This window comes from Cyprinodon variegatus, unplaced genomic scaffold (genome assembly GCF_000732505.1).
Source record: "Cyprinodon variegatus isolate N-32 unplaced genomic scaffold, C_variegatus-1.0 Scaffold1211, whole genome shotgun sequence".
Taxonomy (NCBI): Eukaryota; Metazoa; Chordata; class Actinopteri; order Cyprinodontiformes; family Cyprinodontidae; genus Cyprinodon; species Cyprinodon variegatus.
Window position 1 is genome coordinate 150958 of NW_015151664.1, and position 12597 is coordinate 163554.

The 12597-nt window shown below is 35.8% G+C and overlaps 1 protein-coding gene across 5 annotated transcripts in view; it reads right to left on the reverse strand.

Moving 5' to 3' along the window:
• LOC107102147 (cyclin-dependent kinase-like 5) overlaps positions 1-12597 on the reverse strand; it is a 53993-nt gene that overhangs the window by 36053 nt on the left and 5343 nt on the right. For all 5 annotated transcript variants that reach the window (XM_015401335.1, XM_015401336.1, XM_015401337.1 and 2 more), the window contains exons 2-3: positions 5832-6194; positions 1478-1512 (exon numbers count right to left, since the gene is read on the reverse strand). In XM_015401335.1, coding sequence (XP_015256821.1) covers positions 1478-1512; positions 5832-5868 — 72 coding nt within the window. In that variant the 5' untranslated portion in view covers positions 5869-6194. The remainder of the gene's footprint in view (positions 1-1477; positions 1513-5831; positions 6195-12597) is intronic.

The following is a 12597-nucleotide window of genomic DNA, read 5'->3' on the forward strand; positions in this document are numbered from 1 at the left end:
TGCGCCTTTTAGTACGGTGCGCCTTATGGTCGTGAAAATACGGTACGTAGCACTGATTTCCAGAAACAGAAGGACGAATTAAGCTCTGTATACTTCCTGTATCTAGGAGGGCAGTGGCTAACTTTCCATTAACCCTAACCTCCATGGTCTGTTTTTTTACCCTGAAATTGATCTTCTACAACCACTGGTCTTGACACAGTGCAAAAATAGGCTGACTTGGCCTTCCTTATGTTTCTAACACTACAGCCACACAAATGCACAAAAACACAAGCCAATTTTTAGTGTGTACTCTCATAAGAAAATAAGGAGTATGAAAGTATCAGAAAGAGCACTATGTTAATTATTTATCATTATAAAAATGTTCAAACAATTTAAATACAATTTCAGAAGGACTGTATATGTAAAACACCAGGTTATGACTCTTTTAAATGACACTGATAAAATCAGAGGGAAACAATGAAAAAAGAATTTAATGATAAAAAATAAAAGTTCAGTTGAACATCTGTGCAAAAAGAGTTGAGATACAGTTTGTTTCAAATATCAAACCCTGTGGCAAAGTGAAATACTTTAAAATCATAAAAACAATAATCCAAATAAGGAAGAGTAACTCGCAGCTGTTATCCAGGCAGCAGCATCTTAATATTTTTTTCTCTGATTAAAATTTACAATACTGAAAATCTCTCATTTCAGCCTCTAATGCGATTAATTAACAGTGTGGAACAATCAGTTTTAATGAGTTTATACTGCCACATTTAATCTAGTAATTATCAGAAAAAGGTCACCTTTCACACAGCATTGAAAAGAGAATTATAAAATTACTTGTAAAGCATGATTAAGATGGAAAAAAGATGTGTTTGGGCGTTCAGTGATTCAGAAATCAGCAGTAGCGGTTGCTTTAACTCAGATTAATGTCTTAGTCTACATCTGTTTGTTAATGAAAGCATCAAAACAGGTGTTTATAATATTGGGAGAAATCTGCAATTAACCCAATTCACTCTGTTCACTTTTGCATATGAAAAAATAGATATTTTAGAAAAATCCACTGTTCCTTCCTTCTAAAGCAGAAGCCTTCTATGTAGTGAAAAGAACATATTAGATTACTGTTTTGACAGCTAGTCTGAAGAAAAATGCATACAATAAGTTTAGAAAGCAGCAAAGAATTGATTAATATATAAACCAAAGCAGTCTTCTTTTGGCTACTCATGGTCTGAAACAAAACGTGTAACTGCAGACTGCAAACTGAGAAGAAGCATGTCTTTATGATGTCAATCTGCATGATAACGATTACTGTCAAATAAATTTAAAGCTGAAAAAACAAACAAAAAAACTTAGAGATATTCTTTAATGCTTGGATGAATGTTTATTTGATTTCTGGAATGTTTTGATCTAATTCTAAAGGTTGAAAATGACTTTATATGATGAAAAAAAACTAAACAAAATTTCCTACAAATGGCAGCAAGATTAGAGGAAAGCTTACCTTGTGCCTGCACTTAAGCACCACCCCATATGCACCTGAAAGACATGGAGGAGGGACAACACAAAACAACAAAGTTCAATAAGATGTCTTTCTGGTTCAACTCTGCACTGCAAAAATAATCTAGAAATAAGACAACATTTCTTGAATTAAATGAATATACCCTTAATTTGAGTAGGTAAATAGGATATTTTGCCAATGGCATTAGTATTTTTACTCTTAGAGTAAAAATAGTTAGAACATATGCAATTGAAATAAGACAATGCAATTGTTTTTTGTTATTTTAAATGTAAATTATCTTGCTCCATTGGCAAAGTGTTTCACTTACCTCCTCAATTCAAGAAAAAATGCACTTATTTAAAGAAAAAATGACTTATCTACATTTTGATTTTTTCCAGTGTGGTACTATTGTTTGGCCTGTGACCTCATATAAAGGTGTCTTTAAAGAACAGAACATTTAGTAAGGAGGAGCTATACCAGCTTGCCTACACGCTAAAGGATGATGAATGTCTAGAACTGTCTAGAACCCCAGAAGTCATCCTGTCTCTATTTACCTCTTATAATGTCATTGGGTTTTCTCCATTCCACTAAGCAAGGTAAAATGTTTATGTCCTTTATAGCGGAGGTCTTAAACCCCTGGATCAAAGACCTATACTGGGCAGGGATGAACAGTAGAAGGCAACTCTTCTAATTTCATTGGCACTGAGGCGCATAGTGTGAGAGTGGCACCCTGGTTTAAGCCTTACACTTTATGTATCAGGTTCTTAGTGAAGAAAAAAGACCAAATGCTATTTTTGTTATTGCTGTTTTCTTTGTATAAAAAGGCACATGTTTTAAAAATAAAAAACACTTATTTTCAGCATAGAACTTCATTTTAAAGGGCAAAGCTTACATTTTTTTCCTTTTTAAAAAAAATCTAATTGAGTAGGCTACTGGTAATGAAAAAAATAAAAATAAATCCACAAAACCAAAGAGTGTTTTAGATTAAACGTAATAGCTTTACTGAAAAACTGTATTATTTAAGTAATTATTAACATTTGACAGGTTCAAATATTGAAATATTAAATTCTGGTGGTGATGCCAACTTCCACATTAAGGATTCTGCATCAAAATGAATAGTAGGATGAGAGCTAAGGCATTGCCAGATCTTAGGAACTCTGTGGTAGAACTAAAAAAAAAAGATTCTTCTTCGCATTAAATGTCAAACATTCAATCAGAACAAAAAAGGAACACAACAGAGTTTCACATTGATTAAGCTTTTGCACAGGTAAGTTAAAGGCTTGTTAATGCTAACCAAAGGTCCACATGTACTGTACCATAATGTGGCACACGTCTGCCTCTGCAGGTTTGTTGGATGTTTGTGCAAAATGATTCAGAAGTGGTTTCAGTACACTGTCAACATCTGGTCAGCTGCTCATTTGTTTGTTAGGATTAGTTGATCTTTGTTTCATAAGAAATAGGTAGTGAATACAAAACAATGTTTATAAAATAGTGCTAACATGAGCAAAAGGTTTTCATAGATATAGCCTTATTTTTTGGGGTTTTTTTCAAATTGCAAAGGGATATTACTACTATTGTTCACTCCAGAGAGTTTCACCCATTTTAGCTATTATTAATAATCATAATTTTTCATTTACTGATTGGAAAATTTGTTCTCTGTATTTAAAACATCCTAACAATCTAAACATGTTAATCAAGAACACTGTTTCAGTGGGTAAGGACGTTTAAAGAAACACAGAAAGGCTTATAAGTGAATTAATATACCACGCACAATCCCTCGTTAGACATTTTTCTTCCCTGTCTGCGGATTTGGCAGATCTGGAACAAGAGCAGGCGAGTGCAGGAACATCACCTGCTCACCAGGAGGAATTAAACAGTATCTGTATTCTTTAACATATAGGTCACAGTAGCGTGGTTTGGATTGCTCTGCTGCACTGCAGAAAATGTACAGAGATTCAAAACAAATAGTGGAAGTAAGCCATGAAGAAAATAAATGTCTTCAAGGGAAATGCAGGTAGACATATACATATAATGCAGAAGCAGGTCATACATATGTTAAAAACATGGTAGTTGTTGTACTAAATGTTGAATTTTCTCTTAAAACAGATGACCAAATAATATATTTTTGTATTGTGCGGTTGAAAACTAACTATGTAGAGCTAGAGTAGTGGATATATTTGAACAAATTCAAAGGCTTACAAGCATAGTTTCATCTTAAATTTGAGAAACATAACATGGATTTTTTCATCTGGTTTCATCTATGCCAGAGAGGAATATTATTGTCTTTTCTCTGTTTGACATGAGCACAGCTTTTAAAACATGGTTTTTGGTACAGCCTGTGAAACTCAACATTTCTTGCCAAGCTGGAAGTGGGTGGAACATGGCCTTTAGGCTGCTGGAGGACTTCGCATGTAAAACACCAACAAAAGATGTGGTGAAATTTCACACATCTTCTATTAAAATATGCAGAGATTTGATCAGATGTGATTTAAAAAATGTAGGATGAAAATTAGGCATGTAAGTTAAATTAGAATGTAGGCAACCAGAGGACATAAGCAACTTAAAGGATTCATGTTCTTAATTTTTTCAACAAGAAAATCCTAAATCTGAAGCAGAGCAAGTCTTACAAATACAGCATCTTTCATATCTATTGGCAATTCAAGGAAAGGTGTGGAAAAAAAAACATAAAATAAATGTCTCATATACTGCTATATTATATCATAATACTAATAAGTAATCATTAAATCGTTTACAAAAGCATACATAACAGGGCAATCCCACACATAACTACAGCTATAACAAGGCATTTAAAAAATGGGAAAAAAACATCTAAAAATGCTTTTAAAAACTTAAAAAAATGAAACCTGCATCTGTGTGATCTGGTTGAAAGCAGTAAGGTTGCGCTCTTCCGCAAGAAATATTGAAATATTTCAGGTGGATCTGGAATAAATCGGGGGGGCTCTTCTTAAGGGGGAAATAAAATGTTCAACCGAACTAATTTAATTCACGAGATTGTGTCCAACTCTTATCAATTACTATATTAGAAATCTGAAAAATATAAAAAAGAAAAAAGAAAAAAAAAGGAAGCTTTGTTTAATAATTTTTTCAGTAAGGGCGCCGCCATGTTGCAGTACTTAAAACTGTGACGTCACAGGGTTGGTCAATACTAACTCTAACAACTGTATACATTGGATATACTGGTGACACATCATAATCATAAAACATTTAAAACATTTGCTTTGATGGAAGGCGAAGCTGAAAGGGCAATGAAACGTCTAAATCTAATTGTTTTTGCTTTGGTGCCCTTTCAACATGGGACCTGAGCCGTAGGAAGGAGAGAAGGGGCAGTTTTGGAGCCGTGGTTCTGACTATCCCTCCTACCTCACAGAACAACGGTTCTGGAGATTATGTAAGGCAGAAGACTTTTGATTCTGGCAAGCTAGTGGTCCACTGGACAGCCAACTAAAGCCTGAAGATACTCCGAGTGTTTTTAATTTTACCGCCTATAAGTTGGGCTCTATATACCTTATGATAACCTGACTGCCTGTCATGGAAACGGGGAATCACAGTAAGAAATGGAACATTTCTCTGGAGGTTTGGACCCACTGTGGTAGCCAGTGGCTAAGAGAAATATATTAATCCTGATGGCTGCAGCTTGAGTTACAAGAATGTGTGCTTTTAAGAGGCTCGCATAGGGATAAAGTTGGAGAACCGAGCTCTAGTGGTGGATTTTGGTTTAGTTTGGTTGAACGTTCTGCGATAGACTGGCAACCTGTCCAGGGTGTACCCCGCCTCTCGCCCACAGACAGCTGGAGATAGGCACCAGCACGTATACGCATGACAGAAAATGGATTGATGGATGTTTGAACGTTTCATTTCCGATTTAAAGCAGTGGGAACCTTGTTGTTGGGCATTATGACAAGGACCCTAACATATCAAGATATTAAAAGAAAAACTGGTTAAATCCGAGAGGTAAAAAAAGTGAATATCAACACTAAAATGATTCACCAGACCATGAACCTCTCAACTGGCTTCTCATAACAGGTGAGCTGAACAGTCTATATAAGCTGTCTGCTTAGGCTGATTCACAGGCTTCAAAGGAACTATCAGGCTTCAATAAATCTTTTTTTTTTTTTTTAAGAATCTGCATGGCTGCTATAATGTTGGAGAGCTCCTCACATGCATTTAAGGATCCGGCAAACGTTATGAATAGAGTCCTGCCACACAATACAAAACAGTAAAACTCTCATACAAAAAATACGCAGCATGACACATCAGAGTCCCGAGTGGTGCAGATCATCAGCATTAGAGCTAGAGGTTAACAACACTATTTAATCTGCAGTGTGAAAACACCCACCTTCTCCCACAATGCCAAGGACTTCAAACTTATTCATCACATCACCGAGAGCAGGTTCTCCTCCACTGGGTAAAATGAGCTGCTTGGATTTTAATAGGGACACTCCTGCTTGGACCAGCAACTGGCAAGGTGAGCTGCAGACTTCTGGAGAAACATGGCAGGCCTCTGACTACGTGCCATCTTTACTCTTCTTCTTTCCACAGACTCACTTTTCCTGCAGCACTCTTCAGAGACTATTTAACTTTCCCGTAAATGTGAGTTTCTATTTATTAAAATATCCAACTTTAGGTCTTCAAAGGGTCCTTTTATTCCATATTTTTGTGTCGCTCCTGTACCTTTATCCAAAACTCCACAGAGAGGCATCTGGAAGAGAAGACAAAGAAGCTTTTGAATATCTCGCCTGTAGGTCACTTCAAGGTCCAATTAATAATGCTATGCACAAGAAGTGTAAGAGTGGTTGTAAACAATGCAGGTGGAAAAATGAGACACATGAACTTAGGGCTGTTTTTGCATGACTTTGACCCATATAGTTATTCTTATTACTTTTCTTATGCAACAACTGTAAAGGTGTTGTAGCAGGGTTAAGATGTAAGTACTCAATCAGGAATTCCACGGTCTGGTTAAAAAACAAAGCTAAGTACACATCTGTTTTACAGTTACCAATCTTAAACCCCTTAGCTGTTGTGTGGAAACCTGTGTCCTCAGAGAACAAATTTCTTATCTCTAAGCCTCATTTTTCCTTATTCAATACTGTAAAAATCCTTGGTGTTATTTTTGATCAGGACCTTTTCTGCATATCTCATATCAAACAGGTTTCTACAAATTCCTTTTTTCATCTTCTTAAAATTGTAAGAACTGAAATATTTTGTCCAAAATGCCTAAAAACAAGTGCATGCATTTTCCATGCACTAAATGTAGTAAAAAGCCTTCAGCTGATTTAAAACACTGCAGCCAAAGATCTGATGAAAGGTAAAAATAGAGATCGCATTTCTCTTATTTTAGCTTCCCTTCTTTGGCTTGTGTTAAATCCAGAATAGAATTTAATGTTCTCCATCTCACATATAAAGCCCTAAAAAACCAAACATAATCTTGTCTCAGATAAACTATTGACCCTTATGTTCCTAAAAGGGGCACTTCACTCTCAATCTGCAGGTTTACCTGTGGTCCCTGGAATTTCTATAAGTAGAATTAGAGGCACATCTTTAAGTTATCTCCTGTGAAACCAACTACCAGTTTTAATCCACAGGGTAGATACCATGTTTATTTTTCTGTTAAGGCTTAAAAAGTTCCATTTTGAAAAAGGATAAAGGTAGCATGTGCTGGTTATACTAAGATATCTGTAAAGTGATTCTGCTTTGGCCTTAAGCTGCTGGAGGACATAGGAACCACTTTTCATCATTCTGCTTCATTCTACTTGTATTCTCCAATTTTGCATTGTTTGTTAGTTAAGCCCTTAACTTTATGTTTTCTCTGTTTTTAATTGTCATAGTAGTAGCATCATCTGGCCCGAATGTCTGTTTATTTATAACACCATCCTGGAGTAAGAAATCAGCGGGGATGCTGTTGTTAACATCTTCAATTACACATCATAGAGTTAGGCTTGTTTTTAATTGTTCAGTCCTATTAGAAATAGCTATGGGATAAGCTTTTACTGTGATTGGCTGTTTGTGCTCTCTTTCATCATTTTAGAATGAAAACTCAACTCAATGATTTGTTTCTTTCCTAGGTAGAGCTAATTTACCGTTATCTTTTCTAACATAGAACTTTTTCATGGAATACTGCTTCTTTGTTCCTTTTGTCTGTCACCTTCTGTCTCCCAGTCAGCCTTAGTAGCGGGCTGCTCACAATGTGTCGGGTTCTTCTGGGAGTTTCTTCCAGTTAAAAGGGGGTTTTCCTTCTCTATTGTCGCTGCATGCATGTTTGCTAAGAGGGATTACTGCAGAGACAACGACACAGTGCAAGAAAGTGTCTACAGCTATATTCATCCAGGAGGAACAAGTTCTTCAAATTGCTAATTGCAATGACTTGATGGAATCATTTGGGTTTCTTTAGCTAGAAAACTTTAAACGATCCCTGTATATAATTTGATTAATTTGTCTCTGTAAAAAATGCCTTGAGATGACATGAGTGAGTTGGCAGTATATAAATAAACTGAATTGAATTTACTTCAGTAGCTAAAACTGGCTACCCAATTAGAAAAAATAAAGCGTACATTTTTTGCATATACTCCAAAAAGTTTAACAACCTGATTATCTGGGTATGTATTTTTTGCAATTTATTTTTTGGGCATTTTTAGGGTGACAGTTAAGCGATTAAAAACAGTTTTTAGGTAGTTGGAAAAAACAAGTGGGATTTCACTGCCATTAAAGTGTCAGACACGGCCTCCATGTTGAATATTGTAGAAAAATGTTAATAATTATTTCAGGACCAGAGATTTGGACCTCAACAAGTCTCCATTATCATTAGTGCTACTATCCCTTACATATATATTCCAACTTAATCTGATCCAAGAGACAACATTGGTGTGTCACATCTTAATCCAAAATCTTAAACCCTAAGTGGTCATACTGTATTGTAACGAACACCATCCACACTGTAAAGTTCAGTCCAATGAGGTGTGAGTGATGGCCGTAAGAGGAAACATTTCAAGACATATCCAGGAAAGCAAACTTGGGCCTCACCACGTGACCAAAAAAAGTAACAAAATGGAAAAATGACAGCGACGTTATGATTTGGAGTGGCCAAAAAAGCTCTGATCTCAGAGCTGAAGAGTTATGTGGAAAAAAAGGTGACCTAAACACTTGACTCCTTCATTATTTTAGTCCTTTTGGAAAGAAAGGGCAAATGTTTAGGGACACTATTAGGTGAAGCATGGTGGAGTAATCCCAAAATGTTTGACTATAGTCATACAATTCAGACACTAGACGATGTAAATATTAAAAGCAAACTAAGGTTGAATCAATATAGTGATAAGTAAGATGTTTAACCTTCTAATAATTTAATGCTTTTTCCTCATTGCATATATCTAACTGTTTAATTTATAATGATGTTCTCATGGTTTGGTCCACTTTTGTTGCTCTCTATAGTTGTCTCTTAACCCTTTAACACTGTAGTCTACTTTGCAAAACATATTAAAGTATTTTGACATGCAAGCAAAGCATTTTCATAATTTCCAGTATAAAATTACAAGTGAGCATAGCACCTCCTGGTGCCTTTAGTATCCAATTGTAGAGTTTTTTACTTCTTAAAGTAGATGATTTAGAGGCTGAATTGAGTCAAGCAAAAGAAACAAAAAGTTACACTTAATTTCTAGTTTATACAAAAAAAATCTAGGAATGTGGGCTGAGGAGATTTGCATGCCTTAAATTGGCAAAAAAGAAAGACCCTTACACCCCCCATCTCCCCAACACACTCGCACACACATATATCTAAAAGAAAAAGGTATATAGCCAATTCTGTAATGTCCCAAAACTTCCATAGTTTTTGGATAAAGACATGACTAAATAAAAATATTGCACAACACTACCCATCTAAAATTGCCCCAAATGACACCATTTTGAAAAATAGTTGCAGAATATTAATTGCAAAATAAACAATAATTCAAACCTCAAAAACAAATAGCGTCAAGACTTAGCTAAAGAGTCATGGTGTCAATCTAAGTTTCTGTGTGAGAACACTGAATTATGTAAACATTCATGGACAAAAAATACATCCAAAATATAAAAACACCTTGAAAAATAAAAGTAAGAAGATCTAATCACATGCAATTCTTTGCTCCAATTATGTTTTTTTTTTGTTTTTTTGTACTTGTGATTAGGTTGTGACTAGACTGTAGCTGTTCTGAATTGACAAAAGATGTATTTGTTCTGATGGTAAACCACAGAGATGAGTGCATAATAGATTATCGGTGGATGGATACAAAAGCTATTAAAATCTTAAATTATTAAATGGCTCCAGTTACATTTTATCACTTATAAACTAACACCCCAAAATGTATTTTCTGATGATAAAAATATCTAAAATATCATAAAATATCGAATCCAACAAATCAATTGAAAAATAAAAGTAAAACCTTTGGAAAAGAGCAAAAGCACATACAACAAAAAGATCCCACCTAAGAACATTATATTGAAATGTGTGCCTTACTGAATTGGTTTCAATGTTTTAAATCAAGTCTGACCAAGTTCCTCCACTAAATAACTTTACATTTTCAGGTAGTTTCAGTTAATATCTAAAACTGCAGTACTATATATATGGATTTAATCTGACACCTTTTCTGGAATAAAATATATTTTTATCTAACTAATACTTTTTAACAGACATCATAGATATCCCTGTATGCATGAGCTTTCTTTATATGCTTCCAGATATGAAACAACCAAGAAATCATGTTATACCGTTTCCTTTAGTACGCAACCAGTTTCATAAGCTGGTCTTCATAGTTACTGAAAAAAATATATATATCCGTAACATAACACCTCTCTAATAAAGGATTTTCAACTTAATGTAAATTTCCAATCAGCCAATCACATGGCAGCAACTCAATGTATTTAGGCATGTAGACATGGTCAAGAATATCTGCGGCAGTTGAAACCGAGCAACAGAATGGGGAAGAAAGGTGATTTCCTTGACTTTGATCGTGAGATGGTTGGTGGTGCCAGACGGGCTGGCTGAATTATTTATAAAACTACTGGAAATTTCACACACATGCATCAACAGCGTTTATAGAGCATGTTCCGAAAAAGAGAAAATATCCAGTGAGCTGCAGTTCTGTAGGGTCAAATGCCTTGTTGATGCCAGAGGTCTTAGCAGAATGGCCAGACTGGTTCGGGCTGATAGAAAGGCAACAGTAAGTCAGATAACCACCCATTACATCTGAGGTATACAGAAAAGAATTTCTGAAAACACTACACGTGGAATCTTGACACGGACACTACAGCAGCAGAAGAACACACCAGGTGCTGCTCCTGTAAGCTAAGAACAGGAGACTGAATCTACAGTTTTCCCAGGCCAAAATTGGACACTGGATGACTGGAAAACATTGCCTGGATTGAGGAGTCAATTTCTGCTCTAATATTCAATATTAGGGACCACAGTGTACCCATCTGATGGGATCCATGTTATAACATGTGAATCATCTTAGACTGGTTTCTTGAACATGAGAATAAGTTCACTGCACTCAAAAACCTTTCACAGTCATAAGATCTCAATCCAATAGAGCACCTTTGGGATGTGGTGGAATGAGATTTGCATTGTGGATGTGCAGCCAACAAATCTGTGGCATCTGCTTTATGGTATTATTTCACTACAGACCAAAGGTCTCAGAGGAATGTTTTCAGTACCTTGTTGAATCTATGCTGCAAAAGAATAAGTAGTTCTGAACGCAAAATGGGTTCCAACCCGGTAGTAGCAAGTTTTACCTAATAAAGGTGAGTATATGATCACATTCTTTTGCTAGAATGTGGCCCTTAGTATGTACCAACATTCAGGTTTTGAGTCAAGGAGGCTTATTGAAAAAATGATAACCAATAGTCATGTAACAATGCAAAATGACTGATTTGAAACAACGATGCATCAGTTTTATTGACTTACATTACATTACTGTAGTTACAACAATTTCAGCTCTTCTTGTACCGCTATCTTCAGGGTTTATATGGGTATTCTTTTATTAATTTTTTTCTCTATCTTCAAGAATGCTTACAAGGTCAAACATTGATGTTGGACAAGAAAAGATCTCTCCTGCAGTTTTTTTTCGGAGTTCTGTCAGATTAAGGTGAGAACTGATTGTGTTACTTAGTGTGTTGTAGACCTTGCTTTGTGCCCTGTAATGTACAAACAGGAGGGGAATCATCCGTTAACTGTTACCAAAACATCATTACTAGAAAAATATCCAGTAGGATTTGTATGCTAGTACAATTAAGAGTTTATTTTTATTGTAATAAAAGGGCAATCTATAATTTATTTTAATTTATTTAATATCCATTACTAATAAGGCATTTTATCTCAAGGACAGGACAAACAGATCCAGTTTATAAAAACCAACCCCATACAATGATCCAGTCTTAACCAAAAGTACAGTCACCAAGTACAGGACCTAGTCCTGGTCCTAAACTAATCTAAAGGCTATGTGAAGATCTGAGGACTCTGCAGAAAGTCTGTTTGCTGTGATTTTTCATGGCGTAACATTTTCTAGGTGAGATGTTGTCATTCTCAATTTTTCTCGGTTAATTATACGTAATACAACTACCAATTGAGGGTTTAGTGTCAAAGAAATCTCATGACTGAACTTAATTGTGCAAGCGCTTCTCTCTCATTACCACATTGGAAATGACAGAGCTCTTAAAGTGATGTCTTAGCAAAAGTTTCAGAGAGAAACATTTCTTGCATTCCTAACTTCTGTATTTTTTTGTTTTACATCTATGCTATACATCTCTTGCATATGTTGTTTCCCTATCAGTGGTGCGCACAGGGAGGACAATGAAGGCAGTTGCGCTCCCTTCTGAGTTCTGACCCAATTGTTGAAAAATGTGTCCTTGTGGAAGCAAAAACAAGCACTAAAGTGCCCTCTTGGATCCCAAAACATGTGCTTGAGCAACCCTCACCGAAGCCAAAACATGTGCTAGAGCAACCCTCACCGAAGCCAAAACATGTGCTAGAGCAACCCTCACGGAAGCCAAAACATGTGCTAGAGCAACCCTCACGGAAGCCAAAACATGTGCTAGACAAACCCTCTTGGGAGCCAAAACATGTGCTAGAGCTTTAGGAG